Here is a 25,001-nt window from a genome sequence, read left to right on the forward strand (position 1 = left end):
CAAAGTACTATAACTGCTTAAAGAAAGATATTTATAAATAAGAGGAAAAAACAGAATTTCAAGAATAATTTAATTTTAAATGGATGGGTTTTAATGTTTGAGTTTTTAATATTTTTAAATAGAGTCTTTTTATTATCTAGGCTAAATGAGCAAGTCAAGTTATTGAGATCCTACTGTGTTACGTGCCATGAAGGATAAAACAGTACGTCATGATCCCTTCCCTCAGGAGTTTATCATATAAACATATAAAATAGTACCTATTGTCAGTTGCTGCTTTCACCAAGTAGTGGCAGAGTTGAGTAGTAGCAGAGTGTGGCCCACAAGCCTAAAAATTTACTGTTTGGCCCTTAAGAGAAAATGTTTGCCAACCCCCACTTTGTACAAATTATTCGACTAGAGGGAGAGGGCAGGCTAAAAAAGCACTGAACACAATAAAATTTTATTATATCTAGCAAACTTTTTTTTTTAACTGTAGTTTTCACTTTAAATACATGGCTTATAAAACATCAGCTTGGCTGATGGTAAAATAAAACTTGTAAACTAAAATTCTCAACTGGGGCATGTCCACTAAAGGGAATATATTAGAATATTTAGGGTAATGAGGTGAGATGTTTATCAAAAGAGGGGCATTTATTTTAAAAGTTTGACAAAACTGTAATAATCATACCTCTGTATTGTTCAGCTTGACACCCAACTAAGCGTATCTGGCATTAAATGACTGGCTATTTCCCCAAATCAGATTTATACTGAAAGTAGTTGATTTATGTTATTTACCATAGTTATGTTTTATAAAGTTGCCATGAATGCTTAATAAATGAATATTGAATCACTGCCCCTAAGGGAAATGCTGGGTTAAGTCAACTCATCAATCCATCACATTGTTTCACGTGTGTTTCTGCTTGAAGACACTATTTACTATAACATTAAATTCATGGCCTAACAGCACTATAACTCATACCTGAACGAAGCGTAACACATGTATTCCCTCCAGAAGGCACAACACAGCCTTCTTGTGCTTAGGAACATTAGAGAGCACTTCAGCCCTACACTGGAACATCTCTTTAAACAGTGAAATCACCCCCTACCCCCCCAAAAAAAGGTGCAAAAATGCACTACATAGACTACAAAGACATGTTTATGAGAGCTGAAATAAGAAAGCCAGGCACTGCCTTGTTGGACATCAGCTGGGAACATAGGGCTCAAATATTTTCTTGCTGCTCTGCCATGCACATGCAAATGACCAAAAAAGCACACTGAGTACCGATTCTGGAGTTACAAGTAAATTTTAGTGAGTGGGCAAATTTGAAAGTAAAGAATTGGTGACCAATGAAGGATCAACTGTATAATGATGTACCCATTATTACTGATCATCTAAATTAATTATGATCAGTTAAAAAATTATTTTTGATTAACAGCAAAATGAATAGCTACACAGTCACCCAAAGTAATGTCTTTGAAGTGATATTTCTTTGGTGTGTATAAATTGAGTGGTATATTTCCCTCTTCCCTACTCCAAGCTCAGCTTACTGAGTTTTGAGACTCAGTCTCTAATCGGGCAAATCTAGCCCTCATCTTGGGGTAGGCGCCTCTGACCATGAGTTCTCATATTTTTTCCAGTATCTCCACTCTATCACTTATCACAACTACATAACCATTTGTTGGCTTATGCCTTATTCACTGGGCTGTAGCCTCCCTGAGAGACTCTTTTTTTTTTTTTAAGAACTTTTTCTAGTACAAGTTCTTATTTATAATACATGCTGTTCAATTAACTTTTACTGAGTGAATAATTCAATGAAATGAGAAAGTACGAGGACCTAAAGTATGATGACTATGATATAAAAAGACAAATGGGTTAATGTAGTATAGAGGTAGAATACATACAATTTGCCAACCAACTTTATGTGGGGATTTGGAAGGAGTTTAGATTGCTCTTGTTTCTAGATTGAACAAAGATGTGGACACTGAGCTACTAATGAAAGTACAGAATATAGAAAGAGTCCATTTGAAGAAAAAGATGAGTTCCATTTAGTTGCCTATAGCCCTATTAATGACACCCCTTCATCTATGCTATTTGTGTACTTAGTAAATTTTATTGCCTAGTAAGACTGCATTCCTAATTACTACCTGCATTGGAATACTTGTTTCAACTAAAATGTAACATCATACAGGGAAAGAGTTTATTTAATTTTTGACTCCCAAAAACCCAGCACAACAATATTTGTTTGGATTGAATGTGGATGAAGATGTCCAGTAGACAGTTAGATATGCTAAGCTGGGGCTTAGGAAAGAAGTCTTAGCTGGAGATAAAGATTTAGAAAAGATCATAACACACGTGGCATTTTAAAGAGTAAAGGAAGAATAATTTTGAAAGAATCAAAGACAGAACTTTGGGATACCAGCATTTAGGGGGTACATCAATCAAGAGGAAACAATGAAAAACACTAAGAAGGAGCTATCAGATCAACCAAGTGAGAATGGCATGGCGGACACTACTGATTACAAACAAAACAGCCATTCCTATCTTCTTTCAGGCCAAGACATATCTAGTTTCCTCCAGAATAGAGTAACAAACTCAAGGAAGGTGGGAGCCTGGGGAATGAATCATGGTTAGTTTAAGTCAATCATGGTAATTACATTTCCTTTTGTCAGTGACTGGTATAAGGGTGGCCAATGGGATGTAAGGGAAATGCTCTAGGGAGCTTTGGGGGAGACTGTCTTCGCTATAGAGGTACCTACCCAGGAGAAACCCCAGCACTGCCGTTCTGCTTTTGGATGATGAAAATAAGTGCTTGCTCTCTTACAACCCTGAAAGTAAACCTCTGTGACACAGTGAGAATGCTAGAGTACAAAGAGCTTGGGTCCTAACATTGTTGATTCTCTGAATCAATCTTGGAACTGTCTTATCATTGGACTTATTGTTAAAGAGATTCTGGCTACTTGGAGCTAAAAGCATCCTGATACTGGTGTCCCAAAACCAAAAGAAGGACATTCATGAAGAATATAGGGAAGTCAAGAGGGTGATAGAAAAGCATCCACAAGAGTGGGAATGATTTTGGCTTCAGCAGTTATAGCTCATCATGGTAAGCACTCAAAAACAAATATTAACTATGTGCAAGCATTATTCTAAAAACTTAATACATATAATCTCATTTAATCTCTCACAACAATCCTGTGAGGTAGATGAAATTGTGGGCAAGGAAAGCAAAAGCCAGAATACTGTAAATTGTGCACTAACAGGAATATGAAAATGGAATAGTACATTTAAACATTTCAAGAAAGCCATCTGAGGGAAAGAAGAGAAAGCTGTAATAAAGTAAGGGTAAAAGAAGGGTTTAAAATGGTCAAGAGAGAAAAAAACAATATAGAGGAAAATGAGATATACAAAAATACATACAAATACATAAGAAATAATTGCTTAAGTATGGTCTCAGAAGATAGGGTTTGGTACCAAGATAAAAAAACAGATGAAATTTCAACAAAATTAGAAGTGGGGCTCTAAGATTAAGAAAAAATAAATAAGGAAAAAATTATAAATTTGAAGGTAAGAGGACTGGGAAGACTAAGAAGTTCATAGATGCTATCAATCCCCTTAAATAATTTTTTTTTAAAAGGACATCCACTATTCAGAAACTGAGAATAAAAGTGAGGCATCTGAAAGAGAATGGTGATGGTTTGATATAGCAGGTATGGTAAGTAGGAAGGAAACTGATCAGAAACAAGACAAGGATTACAAAATGTCACTGAGGACCCAGCCAAAATCAGAAACAATGATGTGATGAATCAACATTAATTTCATTCATTTCTTCACAAATATTTTATTAAGGATCTTCCATATGCCAAGGCAGTTTTCTAGGTACTGGGGATACAACATGAACAAAAAACTCCAGCCTTATGTGTACTTTACATTCTAATGGAGAAGACATAATTTAAACAATTTTTTTAATAATTAAAAATATTCTTCAAAATACTATAAGGAACTATATTCAATACCTTGTAATAGTCTTAATGAAAATAATATAAAAAGGAATATATATATATATATATATATATATATATATATATATATATATATATAACTGAACCACTATGCTCTACACCAGAAACTAACACAACATTGTAAACCAACTACACTTCAATTTTTTTAAAAAAGTTACAAAACATACTGTATGAAATGTTAGATCATGGTAGGAACTAAGGAAGATAAAGTAGGAAAAGGGAGGGGAGAATTAAAATTTTAGATAGGGTAGCCAGAAATGGTTTCACAGGGAAAATGACATTTATACTATGACCTGAAAGAGGAAAGGAGGAAAGCTGTATACATATGTGGGGGTAGAACAAACCAGGTAGAGGGAAACATCAAGTATAAAAGCCTAGAGGTAAGGGAATGCCAGACATCTTTGAGGTTCAGTTGTTTAAGAATGATGGGGTAGGGTGGTGAAGGGATTGAGAGATGATCAGAGAAATTATAGGTGCCTAGATGGTACAGAGCCTTGTAGGTCATTAAAGACTTTAGCTTGAGTTGAGGGAAGATGAGAAGCCATTGGATTGTTTTATGCAGAAGAATGATGGGATTGCTTTGGTTTCTATGTTAAAAATAGAGGGGAGGAGGATGGTGGGCAAGGAAGGAAGACCAGCAAGAATGTATTGCAATAGTTCAGGTGGTTTGGACCATGATGTAGCAGTGAAGGTCCTATTTCATTTATTTTAAAGCTAGAGTCAATAGGATTTCTTGATGAATCAAGATGTGGGATGTGAGAGAAATCAATAATGACTCCAAGGTTTTTCAACTTCAACAAACGAAAAGAACAGAATTGCTACTTACTAAAATAGGAAGATAGAAGAGCTGGAGGAGGAAATTGGAGAGTTCAATATTGGAAATATTAAATTTAAGATGCCAGTTAAACTTACAAATGGAAATGTCTAATAGACAGTTGGACATGAGTTTGGTACTCATAGAAGCAATCCAGAGGGAAGATAAAAAATCAGGAGTAGAGGTAATCTTTAAAACCACAAGACTAAGAGAAATTATACCAGAGTGACAGTAGATAGGGGCAAAAAAGAATTGCAAGTGTAGTAGTAACAATAACTCTTACTAATAAGGTGGGGCCTCTACCTTAGCCTCAGGAGATGAATCTTAATCATTCAAAACCAAGTACGATACTTGCTAGAGAAATCCAGTGATTCAGCTCTGGTCAGCATAAGGTTAGTCCAATTGATATCCAGGAGAAGGGGATTTTTTTTTTTTTTTTTTTGCTTTTAAAGAGAAGAAACTTTCTTTTTCCACTTTACAATCGTGCCTGCATAACACTGGGAACTGTGGCAACGATTATGCAATCATTAGGGACACTAAGCCACATGCTGAGGTTGGCAGAGGGCAAAGATGAAAAAAATATGGATACTTCATATGCTGTGGAGCTGCTAAATCAGCCAGCTCTAGAGCCACTCTGCGCCTGGATTTTGGGGTTATTATTTAAAAAGGGTTTTCATTACTTATAAGCAATAGTGTCTGGTTACCATAATCTCATTTAATTTTCATAACAATGCTTAGGGTACAAGCAACAAAATGAGACTCAGAAAAAGACTAACTATGGCAAGGTTAAATAACTTGGCACTTAGGTAGCAAATGGTAAATTGAAGCTTTTCTAATGCCAAGGTCTATTTTTAGTGATTCAAAGTGAATTTAAAGAGTGAACACAACTGAAAGATAAGGCGGAATGGGATTTGAGAATTTTTTTTTAACTTTTTTTTTTTGGAAGGGAGAGGTAATTAGGTTTATTCATTTATTTTTTTAAAGGAGGTACTGAGGATTGAACCCTGGACCTCATGCATTTGCTAAGCATGCACTCTGCCACTTGAGCTATACCTTCCCCCAGGAGTTGAGAATTCTTGAAGTGACTGGCAGGTAAGGCCAGGAAGTAACAGATTTAAAGAAAAGAGAAGTGTCAAAAAGACTATAAGAACAGATGGAGGATGTTAGTAAATATGCTAAAATAATGAGAGAACATTAGAAATGAATTTTTATTGTTTGAGTAGTCTGGATGAAGACTAAATGTAGGCTGTAGCTATGAGTAGGGAGAGAATTGCATTTTGAGTAGTCAAGGATTGATTTATTAATATTTACTAGCATCTACTAGTTGGCACATTATTTTATGCACTTAGGATACAGTGGTGACTAAAATAGATCCTGTGGAGCTCACACTCTCGTGTGAAGAACATACAATAAACAAGTGAACAACTATAACTTTGGTGTGTACGGAGTTTTGGGCCAGCATTGTCAAAGGCACTCAGTGGTATCTGATTTTCAATAAAGTCCCCTGATTGTGGCCTGGCTAGCAACTGAGGCCTTTACTCAGAGTTACAATTAGAACATTTTACTCAGGGTTACAAACAGAACACAAGAATTGAATGACATGCTCAATATCACTAATTATCAGAGAAATGCAAATCAAAACTACAATGAGGTATCACCTCATACCAGTCAGAATGGCCACCATTCAAAACTCCATGAACAATAAATGCTGGAGAGGGTATGGAGAAAAGGGAACCCTCCTACACTGTTAGTGGGAATGTAGTTTGGTGCAGCCATTATGGAAAACAGTATGGAGATTCCTCAAAAAACTAAAAATACACTTACCATGTGATCCAGCAATCCCACTCCTGGGCATATACCCAGAGAAAAATAAAATTCAAAAAGACACATGCACCCCAGTGTTCACAGCAGCACTATCTACAATAGCCAAGACATGGAAATAATCCAAACATTGATCAATAGATGACTGGATAAAGAAGATGTGGTACATATATACAATGGAACACTATTCAGCCATAAAAAAGAGTAAAATAATGCCATTCGCAGCAACATAGGTGGACCTAGAAATCGTCATTCTAAGTGAAGTAAGCCAGAAGAGAAAGAAAAATACCATATCACTCATATGTGGAATCTTAAAAAAAAAAAAAAAAAAAGGACACTATGAGTTCATCTACAAAACAGAGACAGAGTCACAGACATAGTAAACAATCTAATGGTTACCAGGGAAAAGGGGTTGGAAGGGATAAATTTGGGAGTTTGAGATTTACAAATGTTAGCCACTATATATATAGGTTTTTTTTTTTTTAAAGTTTCTTTTGTATAGCACAGGGAACTATGTTCAATATCTTGTAACAACCTTTAATGAAAAAAAATGACAATGAATACGTGTGTGTGTGTGTATATATATACATGTATATATATATGCATGACTGGGACGTTGTGCTGTACACCAGAAATTGACACATTGTAATTACTTCAATTAAAAAAAAAGAATTAAATGACAATCAGGATAACAATGACTGGCAATTATGTGATTATTTCAAATAATTTTACATAGTCACATTAGGAAATAACTGTTTAAATGAATGGAAGATCTGATCACTAAGCTCCCATTCTGATTCTTCAACCCGTTGCTTAATAAACTATAGACTATTCTTTTTTAGTCTGATGCAAATATCTGAAAACAAATAGTCTTTGCAAAGTGATTCACGGTTTCATTCAACATTCACCCACTAGAATAAGCTCCATGAGGGTAAGGATATTTGTCTATTTTGTTCACTACTGTATCTTCCAACACCTAGAACAATGCCCAGCATTTTTGCTGATAAATGAAAAGATTAATAAGCATTCACTAGATGCCAGGTATTACATTAATCTCAAAGGTAAGTAAGATTGTCCCTGCCCTTAAAGAGTTAATCATTTAAAAGCTCTAAGATAAAATCTCTCAATCTTCACTTACATCAAAGTACAGATAAGTGGGGGTGGACAGATAAATTGGGAGTTTTGGATTTGCTAACTACTAAATATAAAATAGATAAGCAAGGTCCTACAGGGAGCTATATTCAATATCTTACAATAGTCTATAATGAAAAATAATATGAAAAGGAATATATATATATATAAAACTGAATCACTATGCTGTACACCAGAAATTAACACATTATAAACCAACTATACTTCAATTTTTTTAAAAAGGGGAAAAAGCATACAATTAAAGAAGCAAGGTTAAGAATCTAAAAGTAGTATCTGTCCTGGATAAAAGGGATTTATTGTAGACTTCATATACTTTTAAATAAAAGATAAATAAACTACCATTCTATCTTGAAAAATTAGTATTTGTATCATTAGGTACTATAGTTAGATAATCTGTTCTATACTATAATTAATCTGTTCTAAACAATATTATGATAAGTCACAGGAAAATGGTAATTTCAGATACTTCTAAAAATTTTCAATCCTTCATTTCCTTCTCAGGTCCTTTCAAATACATTTAAAAAAAAAATGAAGTGAGAATATCAGTTAATATGAAGCAACATAAAAGAATAAACAGAATCAGAAGGCAAATTCCAAAGAGATCACTGCTATAAATAGAGACATGGAAATGTCAGGACAGAGAAGCAAAGTTCCACTAGAAACAACAACAAAACTGCATGCCAAGTGAGTTTTACACCTCACACCCACCCATCTTCATTCAAGGATTTCCTCGGCAAAGATCCTCCATCTTCTAATAATCTATTCCAAAAAGTAAATGTGAGTAAAGGTACATGTCCTGATTATAAAAATCAAGATGTTTTTGGTTCTGCACAAATTTTTCTTCCCCTTATACCTAAGAAGCAGAAAACCTCCAACTGAACCTTAACCCAATCATTGCTGCCTCAAAGAGAAGTTATTTCATGAAATAAAGAGAACTGGGTTAGGAATCTAGTCTTGGCTCCAGTCTTGGAATTAATCTTGTCACTCTGTACACAGCACTCAAGCACTCTGGGTCACAATTTCCTCCAACATAAAATGAAAGAAATGGACTAGATGATCTTCAAAGTCTTTCCAAGCCTGATACTCTTAAGAAAAGTTTGTGTGAAGCTACTCTTCAGGGCCATCTAGTCTCAAAGACCCCCAACATTCATAACCACATATCCAACAATTTGTTTTTAGCTCTAGCTTTGCAGGAAAATAATAAGTAAGATAAAACAAAAAATTCAGTTCAGTATTTATTGGGCTTTTACCAACAGAAAAGCACTAAGCCATACTGGGCAAACCAGAGTAAGATCCAATCCTTGATCAGCCTCTCTTTTACAAAAGGGAAAGATGACAGGATGAGATCTCTGTATTCAGAATACTTACTACAGTCTAGCTGGAGAAACAAATATTAATTCAGATTAATTATGCAAATATTTATTAAATACTTCTTGAAAAAAGTCAGTTTTCAAACTTGAATGAGCATAAGAATCTATGATGCTTATTTTTTTAAATGTAGATTTCCCCAAAACTGATTCACTAGGTCCAGATGGGGTCTAAGTATCCACGTTTATAAAAAGCACCCCCAGATGATGCTGGTGGCCCTGGTAAAGAAACACTGCTGCAAAATAAAAAAAGAAAAAAGAAAAGAGAAAGAAAACAGTGCTATAGCCTAGATCAACAAGAAATCAATAGGGTACAAAAACAAAATGTTTCTAGAGTTGAGTTTTCAAGACTACATGCCTATAACAACTAGAGAATAAACTGCAAGGTTATTAAAAACAAGCAAAAGTCTAACAGAGCATATACCCTTTAGTTATATTTCATGGTTCTCAAGTGTGGGCTGCAGTTTCAAAATCACCATAGGAAGTTTTTACAGATACAGATACAGACCAATTAAACTAGTCTCTGAGACCGGTAGTTGGGGCTCAGCCTTCACACTTAAAAGTGAAAGGAACTGATGTATAAATAAACGATCTAAGTAGGGGAGGAAAAAATAAACATGCCTTTGACCACAAAATAAAGGGAGACTAAGAATAGTAAATGTATGGAATTTATTTTAAATATTTTGGTTCTGAGGCAACATGCAAAATGAGTGTTGGAGTTATTTAGCTGCAGACACAAGTTTGGGAATGTATTTGGAGAGTAAGCACAGGACCAACTTACAGTAAATCATAAAACCATACATTTCATATATATTCTGCAGTTTCATTATATATGATATTCTGCAGCATTATGTATCAGCTTTATTATAAGTTACTGGAATGCATGCTACAGAATTAGCTGAAATTACTCAAGAACTGGGTGGTAAAGGTCAGTTTGAGACAGCTGCTTTCAAGCGTCTCAGATTTTCAACCAAGAATTACCCCTAAAGTAATGGGAAGCTGCGAATGTTATGGCTTACCAGCAGGCAGCTCTCAACTTTTTTCACTAAATATTGATATCCAGTTTCCTGTGTACTCTATGATGCTGTATTCTATCTCCTATCATCCCAGTAAAAGGACAGATCCTGCTTATAGACAAGATGCCAAAAGATGTGTGCAACAAGCCAAACTATGTACATTCAAAGAGGTCTTTTATATGATTCAGTAGGATGTTCTTTCTCTCATTAGATTTGAAGAACCCTGTAAAGTTAGGAATGGCACTTCAGCAAACCCCATCCTCCTCCCCCATATGCCTTCCGCCTTCTATGAAGAGGTCCTCAAGAGCAGAGAAAATTTATTACATTCTCACAAAGAACCTTTGTATCAAGCCTTTATTATTCTAAAAGATTAAACTATAAAGATTTTACTTCTTTCTCAGAAGAGTCTAATCTAAAAACTCTTGATACACTTCTTTTGGCAGATAGGTTATTTTGTAGAGGAATTCAACATGCATATAAACAGTACAAACATTATCATAGGTGCTGTATGGTAATACTGGGGAAAAAATTAAAGTTAATTCTATCCTTGCTTTAAGAAGCTTACAATCTAGTGATGTGGACTACAAACACATAAACCCCCTGAACAATGTATTTGAAAAATAACATTGATCATCATCAAATATATAAGTATATATGTATATATATACACACACACCACAAAGCATTGTACAGTAAGGCAATATCCCATCCAATGCAATTAGCAATACAGAAAAACAAGCTTCTATGTTATACAACACGTTGGTTCTTTAAATTTTGTAAGTAATCTATTTTTATTACCTTACATTAAGAGTTGCCTTCCCATGAAGAATTTTGACTTAAGTCATGATTGAAACTAATGCTAATAAAATCCAAGTAAGAAATACTAAACTGTGATCCATACCCTAGAAATTACAAGGAGATACATTTCATTACTTGACTTTTTATACATTCTTCCATTCTTTCAAGTCAGGCTGCCTGGGTTCAAATCTCAGCCCTAACATGCAACCTTGGGCAAGTTAACTTATCTGTACCCCAGCAAAATGGAGATTTTAATAGCACCTAGCTCATAAAGCCATTGGGAGAATAAATGAATTAAATACATGTAAAGCTCTTAGAACAGTGCCCAGAATAGAGTGTGCTATGTAATAAAGACACAAAAAGAAATAGCTCTCACTGTCATGAACCTTACGATCTAATGGGAATTCTAAATAAACAATAAATGATATTATGGTATTATTAATAAGGTACATGAAAACAAATAGGAATCCCTAAATTTGAGAGTTCAGATAGCATTTCTGGAAAAATGGAAAATTTTCAACAGGCAACAGTAAAACAGAAGAGGTGAGGAAGATACGTGCAAAGGCCCAGGGGTCCTACCGTTACAAATAGGTTGGGATGACAAGGATGGCAAAAGGCTGGATTTAGGGCGAATCAATGGTCATGAGCGATTACCAGTATTTGTCAATCTTCTAATAGCCCTTCAATCAAGACACACTATTAAATCTGACATTCAAATCAGAGAATACGTTTCTAATAACTGGGGGTGAGATACTATGGTAATTTCTGAAACAGAAAACAGAAAGTACTGTGTAAAAACATTAGACTTCTTATCCTTTACTGTTGACACTTTTCAAAATCAGATTAAACTGCCCTTTCTTTTTGGTATGCTGGTAAGAGGAAGAAGTTGTGTGACTTACCAAAGGGCACATGGGTCAGACTTGAATCTAGATCCTCTAGGACCAAGTCCAGAGTCCTTTTTACTATACGAGGTGGCCTCCAGTTTCAGACACTGGTCAAACTGTTCTCCACAATGTTACCAAGTTATATTTGTGTTAACAACTTTGTCCTTTATAATGCAAATATTTTCTGCTTGCATTCACACCTTAGTCTGAAACAGAATCCCAGAAACTCAATCAGAAAGCATATAAAAGTAATTAAGACCAATGACTAACCTAATGATCAAATACCCTGAAACAACACTCCGGACCACTTACTTTAATTTGAACTGGTCCCTTTCCTCCTTGAATCTGTTGTGACTGTGCACTGAGAAAACACAGGCCTGGTTTAAATGACACGCACAGTACAGCATGAAGTTATCAGATCCTTCTGACCAAGAGTTGTTAGGAGTAGGTGATGGGTATAAAGGTGAGGCAAGAAGTATGTACAATTTTGCTACTCTAAAATGCCTATTCAAAAAGCCAAAATGGACTGTTTTTTCTCCAACAGCTATAAATAAGAATCTGTTAATATTTCACACAGATTTAACAAACCCAATAGTGGAAAGTTATGCTGAGAAAAGAATCATCAGTCATTTGGTAACCAATAAATCAGAGGGTAAAATGAAGAACCTTGCCAGTACATTTAATAGCCCAACTTTTATTATTTTTACTAATCTTTTCATTCTGTTATTTATAAATCTAAATGCCTCTGCTAGATTTTTATAAGCTTGAAAATACTTTTTTTTATTCTGAGGATGAAATATGAAATACTAATTTCCATGAAAAGAGAATGATTATGAAATATAATTCAGCTGAATATTTAGCCAATCTCTCAAAACATAACTAACCAGTTTTAGATTATTAGCTATGATACATCCACTGTTAAGAGGACTTATATTGCAGAGGAATGAACTGTCAGGAAAAGTCTTATTTCATCAGTTACAATGAACTTACCTAGAGTGAAAAGCGAAGTACAAGTGACTTTGAGTAGACTGAGTGGATTCAGAACTAATTCACACACAACCAAATCAAAAGTCACTGGTTACAGTTTCCCCACAATTCAGTTGCTGTTACAAGATCCTAGATTTTACCAAAAGTAAGATTTGAACATAGATGTTTAATCCAAAAAACTTACATAAGTGGAGTACCATGAATTATCCATCCTTTCCTAATTATTAAATACCAAAAGCCAAATTCTATGGTTAATAATACTGATTTCCATTTGTATAGCACTTGCCAGTTTCTGAAGAGCTAATGGAGATACCTTATTCAAGGACAGCAAGGCAGGTTACGATCATTATGTAGATGAGAAATCTGAGACACAGAGTCTAAGTCACTTGCCCAAGGTCACAAAACTAAATGCAGAGGTGGATTTTTTTCAATATTCATTCATTCAACAAGCATCTAGAATGCCATGACTATGTGTCAGGGACTAGTTAATGGTAGAGACAGACAAGGTCCTTGCTCTCCAGGAGTTTACAGTCTAATAGGAGAGAGACAATAAACAATCACACAACATAATTTCAGATAAATGCTATAAAGAGAACATGGTAATTGGATAGAGTGATTGCAGAATAGCATAACCAGAGGTCAGAGATGGTCTGAGATGACATCTGAACTGACACCTGAATGATGAAGACAAATCATCCATGTCAGGGTTTATAAGAACATCTGAATCTGTAAGTGGAAAAAGCAAGCATAAAGTCCCAGAGGCAGGAATAATGCTGGACAGCAAGGTGGCTCAAGTGGAATGAGGAGTGTTTAGATAATAGCCTGATTATATGGCGCCCTTAGGCCATCCCAGGAGATAAGATTAAAACTGCAAAGGAAAGAAGAAATAGGTGAGATGATGTGACTTATGTTTTAATGAAATCTTTCAAGCTGCTATATGAAGGAACAACTGTAATACAATCAGGTAGAGGCACCCTTGAGCTTCAAAAATACTGGTCTATTCCTCAGAGAACATTCCTGTAGATACACCTGTAGGGTGCTTGTTACTTCTGAGCTCTTACATATATACTACATACTTTTCTATATAAAATTTCTTAATTTTTAAAAGTAAATTGTGAAGATGTAAGAGTAGAAGCAGAAAAACCACCTAGGATGCTACTGTAACAGTCCAAGACTGAAGTGACAGTAACTTGCAAGGAGTGGAGGTGAAAAGTGATGGGATTTGGGATGTACCTCTGAAGTATGGTAAACAGGTCTTCTTGATGGAAAAGCAGGGGCAGGAATCAAGGCTGACCAGTGGTTCTCACTGTGACCTTGCCTCTCAGGGGAACATCTGCAGTATCTGGAGACATTTCTGGGTGTCACAATTGGTACTGGGAGGTGGGAGTGTTGTGATATTGGCATCTATGGGTAGAGGCCAAGGATGCTGCTAAATATACTACAATGTACAGTAGTGCTACAAAACAAAGAATTATCTGGCCATAAAGTGTCAATAGTAATGATGTTGAGAAATTCTGACCTAGACAGAATCCAAACGGTTCCACTGTCTGAGAATACCCACACTTCTAGGAGAATCTACCAAAACACTAGAAATGGAGGTCCTTACTTATTTTCAATACTTAGAGACAACTAAAATTGTGGTACACATGAAATAAAGCTTTATTTCTTTTAAGATAAATTATATCATTCTGTGGTTAACACTGTGTTGACCAGGACTGATTGGTATACAAGTCTAATTATTAAATTTGAAAAAAATCAATTACTAACAAATGCCTTTATTGGGTACTTTCTCAAAACACAATTGAAAAAATTCTATTTAGCAATACCACTCAACACTACTTTTAGTTTTTCTTTTTACCAATCATGCTTAAATCTGTAGTCCAATACATTCACTGCTTTTCCAAATACAAATTCCTCTCAAATTTAAATAGATAGCTATGCACACTGAAAAGGTAATTAGACCTATAAATACGTAAGATGGTAGGCAAAGCTCATTAGGGGAAAACGATGGTCCACTTGCATCTAGGTGCACGAAACTGTTTAGCTATCTGACTTACTTTGGGCCTTGAGCAAGTGGACACATTAATTTTTGGTATCAGGAAGACTGCAGCGCACATCTCTCTCAATTACTGAGACTAGCAATCGGAAAAGTACTCTTTTGAGACTTAATTCACAAAACAGAAAATACTCAAAGTTGGTAGAGTTCATTTTACCTCATTCTTTGTTACCTAAAGGAAAAGAATTTGCGGGAAAAAATTAACTGTGATCAACTCCTAATGCATCCTAATGAGTCTGAAACTACTATCATTAATGCAGTAAATTACGTGCCACGATATGCTCTGGAAGGTCTGAAGAAACGTTGGAAACTACCTGATACTTGAAGCAAATAGAAAATTAAAAAAAAAAAATCTGGTCCCGGGATAATAACACAGAACATTACATTTGCATTCTCACAGGTTGCGGCTGGGGAAACTAATTTCTTAGAAGCCGCAAAGTCAATTTTAGTCAAGGAATGGATGCAGTTCTTAACGGTAAGGACCTCAGTAAAACTGGCCATGGACACATACGATGAATCTAGGTTACTAGGTCTGGTTAAAACTGATTTTGCAAGAATCACGCTTTTTAAAGGTAAAGAAAAGGGCAGTCATATTGCTGCAGCCTCATCCACATTATCTACACAGAAACTTCGAAATCAGCTCGAGAACTGAGGCCTCCAGCCTGAATTCATCCCCACTTGTGATAAAAATGTAAAAATCTGACAATCTAAAAGTAAAACACAGGGACACTTTACTTCATCCCTATTCGTGATAAAAGTTTTAAAAATCGGACAATCCAAAAATAAAATATAGGACACTTTACTACCCTGAAAATCACGCCGAGTTCCCGCTACGCCGGGCGGACGGTTTCGGGAGCATCCCCGCGCGGCGACACGGGCGCTTCTCCGAGGCGCACTCCCCGCTGCAGCGCTCCCGAGACACTGTTGCGCCGTCGTTACGCCCGTTGACGTCATTCCCTTCCTCAAGGATACAAAGAATGACCCTCGGCTGAAAACCTACCCCGCTACCTCCATGAGGCTGCGACCGACAAGAAACAACTACTCCTTTTCTTCAGGCTTTCAAAAATTCACGCAAACCGCGGTCGCCGTGCCAGCCTTACCCACCACCCTAGTGGAACAACGGCACAACCGCAACCCAAGAATGCATAGAGAGGAGGCACCAAAGTAACCTCCATTCACGCGTACGCTACAAACAATTCTCGCGACAACTCGAGACTTTTTTCCAGCCCCACCCCCCCGAAACACCAACGCGTTGCTTCAAAACATCGCGAGATTTTCTTCTTCCAGTCTCCGCCCCTTTACGGCACGATGGTCGCACAAGAATGTGATACAGCCTCGACGGCCGCCATTTTCTTTCTTTCTTAGCAGTTGGCTGAGAGGTCTCTGCGAAGAAGCGGTGGTGGCCACTGTAGTGTAGGCATGGCAGACTATTCAACAGTGCCTCCACCGTCCTCTGGCTCAGCTGGTGGTGGAGGCGGTGGCGGCGGTGGTGGAGGAGTTAACGATGCTTTCAAAGATGCGCTGCAGAGAGCCCGGCAGGTAAGGCTGGAGCCCGCGGCGGGATCCCGACAGCTCACAGTAATTGGCCGCTGGCTGAGTAGGCCGCTACTTCTTCGCGTATGAGGAAGAGGAAAAAAGTGCCCTTCCGGGCTCTGAAATGTGAGGAGACTCACGTTTCCCCACGTTGGTAATACTGATTAGAGTCTGGAACTGGGTTTTGTGTTCCTGATGTCTAAACTGCTTTGAACCCCAACGCGTCTTATGCGAAGATGGCTTTAGGTTTTTCTCCCGCTTCTGCGGCACTCGCGCTTTTTCCTTCAAGGAGTTACTATTTTCCTTTTCCTCAGAGTGAACATCCTCCTCTATGGGATAAACCGCGCGTAGTTTTACACAATAGCATGGAAGGTTCTGGTAATGGGAGTTTGGGAAAGGGCTAGGGTCTGTCCTCAAGCCATAGTAAGGGAAGGGATCTGTCATTAAAGCAGCCTTTAGAGCTTCCAGCCCATTTGGGCTCTCTCGCAATTAACCTGTCGGTAGAATTCACTTTCACACCTTCAAGGAAGAGAATTAAGAGAGAACTAATATCCCGAGTTGGAATCCCTTCTCAGGGCGGGATTTACGTGTGTTCTACCGTTCCTTCCCCCTTGTTTCTCAAAATGGCTTCAGGCCCATTATACCCGAAGTTTCAATTTGAATCTGCGTCTGTATTCAGAGTCGTAAACTGACCAGACTTCTTTGTGTTACATAGGTGTGTATATTTGCCCTGAAGCCACTTTTTTCCCAAACGAAAACTGTTTAAAAAAAAAAAAAGTACGTTGTATTCCAGAATTTAATTTGAACTTTATTTAGATAATCCTTTGATTGTAACTGAAAAGTGTATGATGTTGGTATGGGCTTGTGTTTAAGCAAAAGAATCTTACTCTCCTATGACAAGATGCATGTTAGGTGCTAGACATTTTTAGAGTATAATGTTAAGTTAATGGTAATCAGAAACTAATTTTGTGGTATGTTTTGGTTACCTTAGGAGTTCACTTCCCCAAAAATCTGAAGTGGTGTAGAAATAATTTGTATTTTTATGGGAAGACATTATAAATTAAAATGTACCTGTACTTATTTATACTCAGAAATATTCCAAGGACTCAGCAGAGTTATCATTAATACTAATTTTTCGACTTCTTCACCTAATTTTTATTACTTCTGAACATGCTTAGAATAGCGACTGAAACATTTATATGAGGACAAACTCTTACTAGATGGGTTTGGAAGACTCACCTGAATTATTTTATGCACCTAGCATATTGAATTAATTTGCTGCACACTGTAGTTAGATATTGGAGATCTAATTATGTTAATTGGATGTCTGCCTCCTAGGAAGCTATGATATAGTCAAGGAACCAAATGCAAAAGAATAGTATCTGATTAATGCTTTCAACCAGTAGACACAGTATGGGCACTGTTAATTCATTTGTTCTTAAACGTTTCTAGTTCTTCTGTGAATCAGGCACTATACCTAACACCAGGGAGTGGGGTACCTAACTGCCAAAGTAAAGGACTGATGTTCTAAGCAAGGCATTAAAGAATGAGTGAAAGTTTGACCAGTGGAGAAAGAAGCAGCATGTGCAAAGGTATGGGGTTTAGAAGATGAAAAAAACCTAAGAGTGAAGTCATTGGAGGATAGAATTGGGTAGGGGAAGGAGGGTGGAAAATGAGGTGAGAAAAGGTACAGATGGATACAACTTCTAGGCACAATTTTCTTACTAAGTTTGTCTGCTTTTTTAATATAGAAATTGTCAAAATATGGAACTTCTTGCTTTCTGTTTATATGTCAGTAGCTCAACATGCCCTTGCTGTAATATGATTTACAAATGTCTTTGCTGTAATTTGATTATTTCTACGGAATTGGTCCTAAATCTGAGATTCTCAAGGTTAGCATTTGAGTTGAATTATCCCTTCTGATTGCATTTGAGAATGCCTCCATATATCAGTTGTAGTTGCTTGTCTGATTATATAAGTGGAGTATAGGGAGAATTGCTTGGACTGAAGGAACAAGTTAGGTTAAATATATGAACTGCTTTTTTTCCTTATCTATATCAAATGGATACTGAATTATATTTCCAAAATCCCCATCTAACCTTACATTTCTTTTCTTTGTCCAGAGTATTGTGCTATGCTCTTTGGAAGGAAGAGGTGTAAGGACAGCTTCTTGCCCTCAAGGAGCTGTGTGCCAGTGGGACAGCTATTGGCATTTTAGCTGGACAGTTCTTTGTTATGCAGGAAAGCAGAACAAATAATTAGGATCCCTGGTCTCTATCTAGTAAATGCTAGTAGCATTTACTCTAGCTGATTGTTGCAATCTGGCACTTCAGGCTGAATTGTCCATTTTTTTCCCCAGAGAATTCTAATAGTTTATTTTTTTTTATGTGAAACTGCCCGATTTTTATAATATTTTGTGTGCTAAATCCAGCACACAGACATCAGATTGCTTCTCTAGTTTAGGGTTTCCAACCTGTGTACTTCAGAAATTTACGTTTGTGTATTTTACGCTGTAACTGCAGAGAGTGAGGTTGAAATTCTTAGATCTTTAGTGATCCACTAATAACAAGTTTAGTCTCTGAAACATTGGGAAATTAAAGTGTATCTACTTTTTTCCCCCTTACAGTTATATGAAGATAGAAGTAAATTAGAGATTGAGACCAAGTAGAGTGCTAAATCACAGGATAAACAAGAATATCAACCTTCATCACTTCCTCTCTAAACAACTATTATTAGTCGTTAAGTACTCAATTCTTGACATCTCTTCCCTGGTCATTGTGAAAGTAATTCAAACTGAATTATGTTGTTTGAATGCAATGAAAAATTTATAAAATAGAATTACTGACTTTTTAACTTACCATTAATCTCTTCAGTAAAAACTAGCATTTGAGTGCTGTTGCTGTTTAATGTTTGGAGACAGGGTAGCAGAGCTTGATTTTAATAACCAAAGATTCCTGGGCTGTAGAGAGGGGACAGTGCTTTCAATTAAATGATAGCCTAGTAATATTTCTAGCCTCTTCACATTTCTGGTGCATAGGAACTGAATCCATTAGGACTTTGCCCTTAGTATTCAATAGTTATTAAATTGAATCAACAGGTAACTTTAATTAAGTAGTAATGTTTTGTTTTGAAAATAACTGTTCTTCAAAGTTTTTGGCCAGGACAAAAAAAAAATCAGTTAAAAGTTTTTAAAATCAAATATTTTAAGCCTTATGGACCCTGCTTTATGGTTGAATTATAGTTTGCTGATTTGTTCATAATAACTGGCAGTTTATATGCTACATATTAGGCTCTGTGCTAAGCATATCTTGTAGTATTAATTTACTTCTCACAACTATCCTATAAGGTAAGTATAGAAACTGTCTTCTTTTGTACACAAGAGATGAGTGGGGCACAGATGCTTAAGAAGATTTGGCACAAAGCAGTAAAACTAGAATTACTGCCCACCCCAAATCACAGTCAGACCCCAAAGCCTAAGGAAGCATGTAGTGAATGTACTGAAAATTAGGAGTTAGTCATTTTTGGCATTTAGGTAATTTACTCCGGAAAATCAGCCTTTAATGTGTTGTTGTTTGTTGTTTTGTAATTGTCCTTTTAATCTCCAGAATCAGTGGTATGACTGAATAATCTCTTAAATTTCCATTTAACTCCAGAATTCTTGGATTCTAGGAATAATCTATAATGAAGAAAGGTGGAAAATGTTAAAATAATGAAAGCACAAAAAAATTTACTCGTTTAAGTATGGAGGGTCCAAACAGAAAGGTTGAATTTTTGTTATAAATTAAAATCAGAGAAATTACCTACACTTAATTCTACTAGTCTCATAAGAATTTTATATAGTTAGAGGTTGATTTTAGGAATTGTTTCTCTTAAATTAATCCTTTGTAGTGACCTAGGAAGTGTAATATTTTCTATTGATTTTTGAAAACTGGTCACATCTGTTAGTATTTTTACCAGAAGCTCTTTTCTGATATCTTTGTATTGGTTCTGAATTTTTGAGATGATGTTAACTGGTTCTTCTGAGTGAACTAAGGATCAACTATGATTTTCATTTGGATAGTTTTAGAACTGTTCAGTGAACAGGGGAGTATAAATAAGTATCCTTTCTCTGTGCAGAAGTTCCTTGGAGTTGGAGGAGTGCTGCTCTGCAAACTCGTAGTGTTTATAAAAGCTAACTGCAGAAGGTATTAACGGCCTAAACATTTTCCTTCATTAATAGTACTGTTTTCTCTGACCTGAAACACTTTCCTTAAAACATCAGTGCCCAGCAGTGTATTTAAGTTCCTGAGGAACAATTCAAGTGCTGAGTGCTTTAAAACTGAAGGGTAGAAAAACAGTTTCAGGGGTAATGAAGAAAACTTTCAGAAAAGAAAATAAGATTTTAATTAGATCAAAGATATGAACAGGCTTTTAAGAAAGTGAAAGATGATTAAGGTAGGTTAGATTGACCAAAGCTACAGAGAGTCAGGAAATACATAATTGTATACTTTTTTTATCAAGCATTTTTATACTTAATCCAAATATGCTTTGTGATAGGTGTTTGCATTTACAGAGGAGGAAAAGGGAAATCTAGGAACCCTAGGAAGTATAGTCAGTATGTGGGAACTGATATTTCCATATATATAGGAATTACATGATGCATATTGAATTCAAGTTATTGAATACTCTTATCCTTTCCAGTTTTCTAATTATAGTGAAGCTTGAGGCACTTGGTTTAATTCCACATCAAGATTTCTTTGGGAGAATTCCAGTTACCAAAAGCTTTATTTTCTGTTTAATTTATCATGGAAAATTCCAAACATACTCAAAATTGAAACAATAATATAATGAAGTCTAATAAGCCCATCACCCATCTTTGGTGATTACCCCTTATAGTAATTGCCATGGAAGTGTACAGAAATTGGGACTTATCTACTATTGACTTACTATGCAACCTTAGTTAAGTTACCCCTTCGGATTTTTTTCAGTTACAAAATGGATATCTATCTCATTAAGTACTTTCTACCTCACATAGTTAGGATGATTCAGTGACAAAAGGAGTGTAAAACATTTATTATAATGTAGAGTTTGGCCTTTGCTGGCATTCAGCAATATTAGTTTCATTTTCCCTTCATAGAAAAGTGCAATGAATATCTCCTAGTTATGGGGTACTTGTGACTTGAGGCTGGTATTTCTTACTTGATGTTTATTTGATCAAGTGCAAGCAATTACTTTCCTCACTCTAAAAGGTAAAAGTCTCCAAGAATGAACTAAGTTGTGGTTCTATAGCTGAGACTTTCTTAGACATACAAATTCCCAGGCTTGTCCCCACACCTCCCCATGTTTCCTTGGAAAAAGATTGTCTAGTAGAAATAAAATGCAAGTCACATATTTTATTTAACCCAACGTATTCAGAATACTAGCATTTTAACACGTTCAATACAAAGATTTTTGAGATGCGTTGCCTTCTTTGTATTTGTTCTAAGTTGTCAATATCCAGTGTGTATTTTACACTTCAGCTATATCTCAGTTTGGACTAGACGTATCAAGTACTCTAACCAAATATGACTAGCGTTTACCCTATTAAGATAGCACAGCCTTAGCGCCCCATAAGGTGATCACATTCTCTGCCAACACAGATCTTTTGAAGAGCCATGGGAAAGAGCTGCAGAGAAGATAGAATTAGGATCCAGATTTTCCCCAAAGCTATTTAAGCAGTCTTCTAAAAATTTATAATTGATTATTGCTTTATTTTTACAGAGATGTATCAGAAGCTTAATTCCAGATGATGATTGTTAACTCTCTGAAGTTATTAATGGTAGTAATAAATTGAACTGTAATTTTACTTCATCTTTCTACCAAATTAATTTGCTTATCTGATAGATATTTAGCAAACAAATGTATTAGAAAATATGTGAGGAAATTTAGTGCTGAATAGCTATATAGTAGGTATGATGCTATCCTTAATGATGGTTTGTTTCTGTTTTTTTAGATTGCTGCAAAAATTGGAGGTGATGCTGGTACATCACTGAATTCAAATGACTATGGTTATGGGGGACAAAAAAGGCCTTTGGAAGATGGAGGTAAGTTATAGCAATAAATGTTTTGAATTGTTTTATACAGAGTTTAGATGAAGTGGATTTTAATATTTTTAAGTGTTCTTTTTTTGAAATATTACTTTTATCATAAGTTTCCTAAAATTGTAAGGTTTATTTTGGCTTCAAGGAGAGGGAGGGAAAAGAGACCTAGACAAGGTAGGTAAAATTTGAGTCAACCAGCCAGTTTTGTCTTACTAGAAAACATCATTTTCCCTCTTTTAGGATTATGCCAGATTCACAGTTTGCACAGACAACTTGTTAATATACTGAAGAAAACAAAAATATAAAATGCTTAGGAGACATTTCACTGGTTCTTCTCATCATACATGAATTAATCTGAGATGCTGTTGTTTCATTATTTTGCTATTTCAGATATCACTTTAAAGGTTGAAGTTGCTATAGTTTGCTACTTTAGAGTGTTGCAAGTTATACCATTTTTTGTTACTTTTTCGTTTGTTTTAGTACCTTGTTTCGTGTTTTAGGTTTAACTCAAAATGTGGCTTAAAACAGTAGATATACAGTGCCTTGTATTTTTTAAAAAACAATTGTTGAAGCTTCTGAACTTAGAAGTCTGCACGTATTTTTTGTTTTAGATTTGATATATGAATTTTGATACATTTTCTTTTTGTCATTTTCTTTTTACTTTTTTTAAAAGGAGGATTCTGAATGAGCCTATAGAATGTATTTGTAGCTTTTGACCAGGAGTATTTGGTTTCCTTTTATTTGTCTTTCACATTAATAGTGAGGTATTAATATACAAAAAAATGAGCTAATGATGCTTCAGATGTTGTATGTAATGTATTCTTTTTATTTTATGTGTAGATGGCTCTTGGACAAGTCCGAGCAGTACAACACACTGGGAGGGAATGCCCTCTCCTTTTAAAGGCAGGAGTTTTTATTTATTACCTGTGTTCAGTATGTAAACGTGAAATAAACCAGTGGATTCTTAAATGAACACAAATATTCCTTGGATTATGTGTCTGAATTTTTGCTGCACAACATTCTGATGTTTAATCATTAAGTTTGAAGGGGGGAGGAGAATGTAGTACTTTCAGCTATAGGTTGCCTACTCCAAGGTATGCATTGTATTCTGTGTAAAGGATGTAGATAAAGATGCAGTCATGTAGTTGTTTGAGTTTCTGCTGAAGTTTATGCTGTGAAATGTTTGGTTAGGAACAATAGAAGAGTTTAGATTGAGATTGCCTTGTAATGTGATTTTTTATTTATTTATTTTGCATAGCTTTGTGGTCACTGTCAGATACACTCAACTTTTGATATGTCAAATTTTCACAGTTTGATAGTTTTTTTTCCTTCCAGTCTTCAGTTCCAACAGTGGGAAGCATCATTAGACTTTAGCATGTGATATTTTGCTAGTAACGGACTAAATACTTTGTCATGTATCGTTCTAAAGTGCTTAACATACACTAAGGTCAGTGATTTGATTCAGTAAAAAAAAATTTTTTTAATGTCTGTGCATCTTTTAAACATGAAGAGAATGAAAGAAATGCAGTTTTCTTTCAATTACTAAATGTTTGGGCTGAGTTTTGGTGGTTGGGTTCAAATGATAAGCCATACCCTCAGCTTTTCAGTAAATGTTTATATTGGTATTCTTGCTTGGGCACGGGGGAGCTAAGTCTTATATTTGTGCTTATTGGCAAAAAAAAATTAAAAGACTCTTAATTTTGCAGATCAGCCAGACGCTAAGAAAGTTGCTCCTCAAAATGACTGTAAGTATTTATTTTAAATTGGGTTAAAAGCTAAAGTAATTGTGGATTTTAATCAGGGCTTTGTTTTCCTATGTTTATTGGATATCTTTGAAGTTAGTTGAAGGCCATAACTTCTTTTTGAATGAATTTCTTTATAAAAATATTTTTCCTATATTTATAATCTCTCACTTCAGTTATGGCCATGTATATATTAATATTTGGTTGCTCAATTATTTTACATATATATTCAGTTTATTTTATACTTGCATTTCTTAATCTTTGCTTATGCCACTTGAAAAAAGACCATTTTTTAGTGTGCTATTGCTAATGTCTGCCTTTTCACTGACTTTACTGCTCACTGTCAGTTTTAAGTATTCTGCATAAAATTTTGCTCTCTTCAAGGTGTTATCAGGGAAAGATTTTAGAATTTCTTAATATGATTGTATTAAACATGTCAACTTAAATTTAAATTTTTCATTTTACTTAATTTTTTGGTAGCTTTCGGAACACAGTTACCACCGATGCATCAGCAGCAAAGGTATAGTCAAATAACAGCTTTTCAAAGAGTACTTTGCAAGTTTTAGTTGAACTGTATGTGAAACATAACCAAGTTAGTGTATAGTGAATTTGAGGGGTGGGGGTCATGTGTGTGGTTCATTTCCTTTGATTTAAACTGATCATTCTCTATCACCTATTTTCTTTTTGAATGAAATATATTTGTAATTTGGAAGGATGTGTGGAATTAGAATTCCACATTTTAGAAGAACTAAGGTGAATTAAAGTTAACTGTTAAG

The 25,001-nt window shown here is 35.6% G+C and overlaps 1 protein-coding gene across 19 annotated transcripts in view; it reads left to right on the top strand.

Moving 5' to 3' along the window:
* The first annotated feature begins 16,187 nt into the window (after positions 1–16,187).
* FUBP1 (far upstream element binding protein 1) overlaps positions 16,188–25,001 on the top strand; it is a 31,874-nt gene continuing 23,060 nt past the window's right edge. For 6 of the 19 annotated variants that reach the window (XR_010383785.1, XR_010383784.1, XR_004140891.2 and 3 more), the window contains exons 1-5: positions 16,208–16,430; positions 22,396–22,486; positions 23,324–23,386; positions 24,190–24,228; positions 24,706–24,745. Coding sequence is in view for 16 of the 19 variants with exons in the window: in XM_031465435.2 (XP_031321295.1) it covers positions 16,311–16,430; positions 22,396–22,486; positions 23,324–23,386; positions 24,190–24,228; positions 24,706–24,745 (353 nt within the window). In the remaining 3 variants the exon portion in view is untranslated. Of the gene's footprint in view, positions 16,431–22,395; positions 22,487–23,323; positions 23,387–24,189; positions 24,229–24,705; positions 24,746–25,001 lie in introns of all 19 variants that reach the window. The other 13 variants (XM_064493419.1, XM_064493422.1, XM_064493423.1 and 10 more) reach the window with 6 other exon arrangements.

Source organism: Camelus dromedarius, chromosome 14 (genome assembly GCF_036321535.1).
Source record: "Camelus dromedarius isolate mCamDro1 chromosome 14, mCamDro1.pat, whole genome shotgun sequence".
Classification (NCBI taxonomy): domain Eukaryota; kingdom Metazoa; phylum Chordata; class Mammalia; order Artiodactyla; family Camelidae; genus Camelus; species Camelus dromedarius.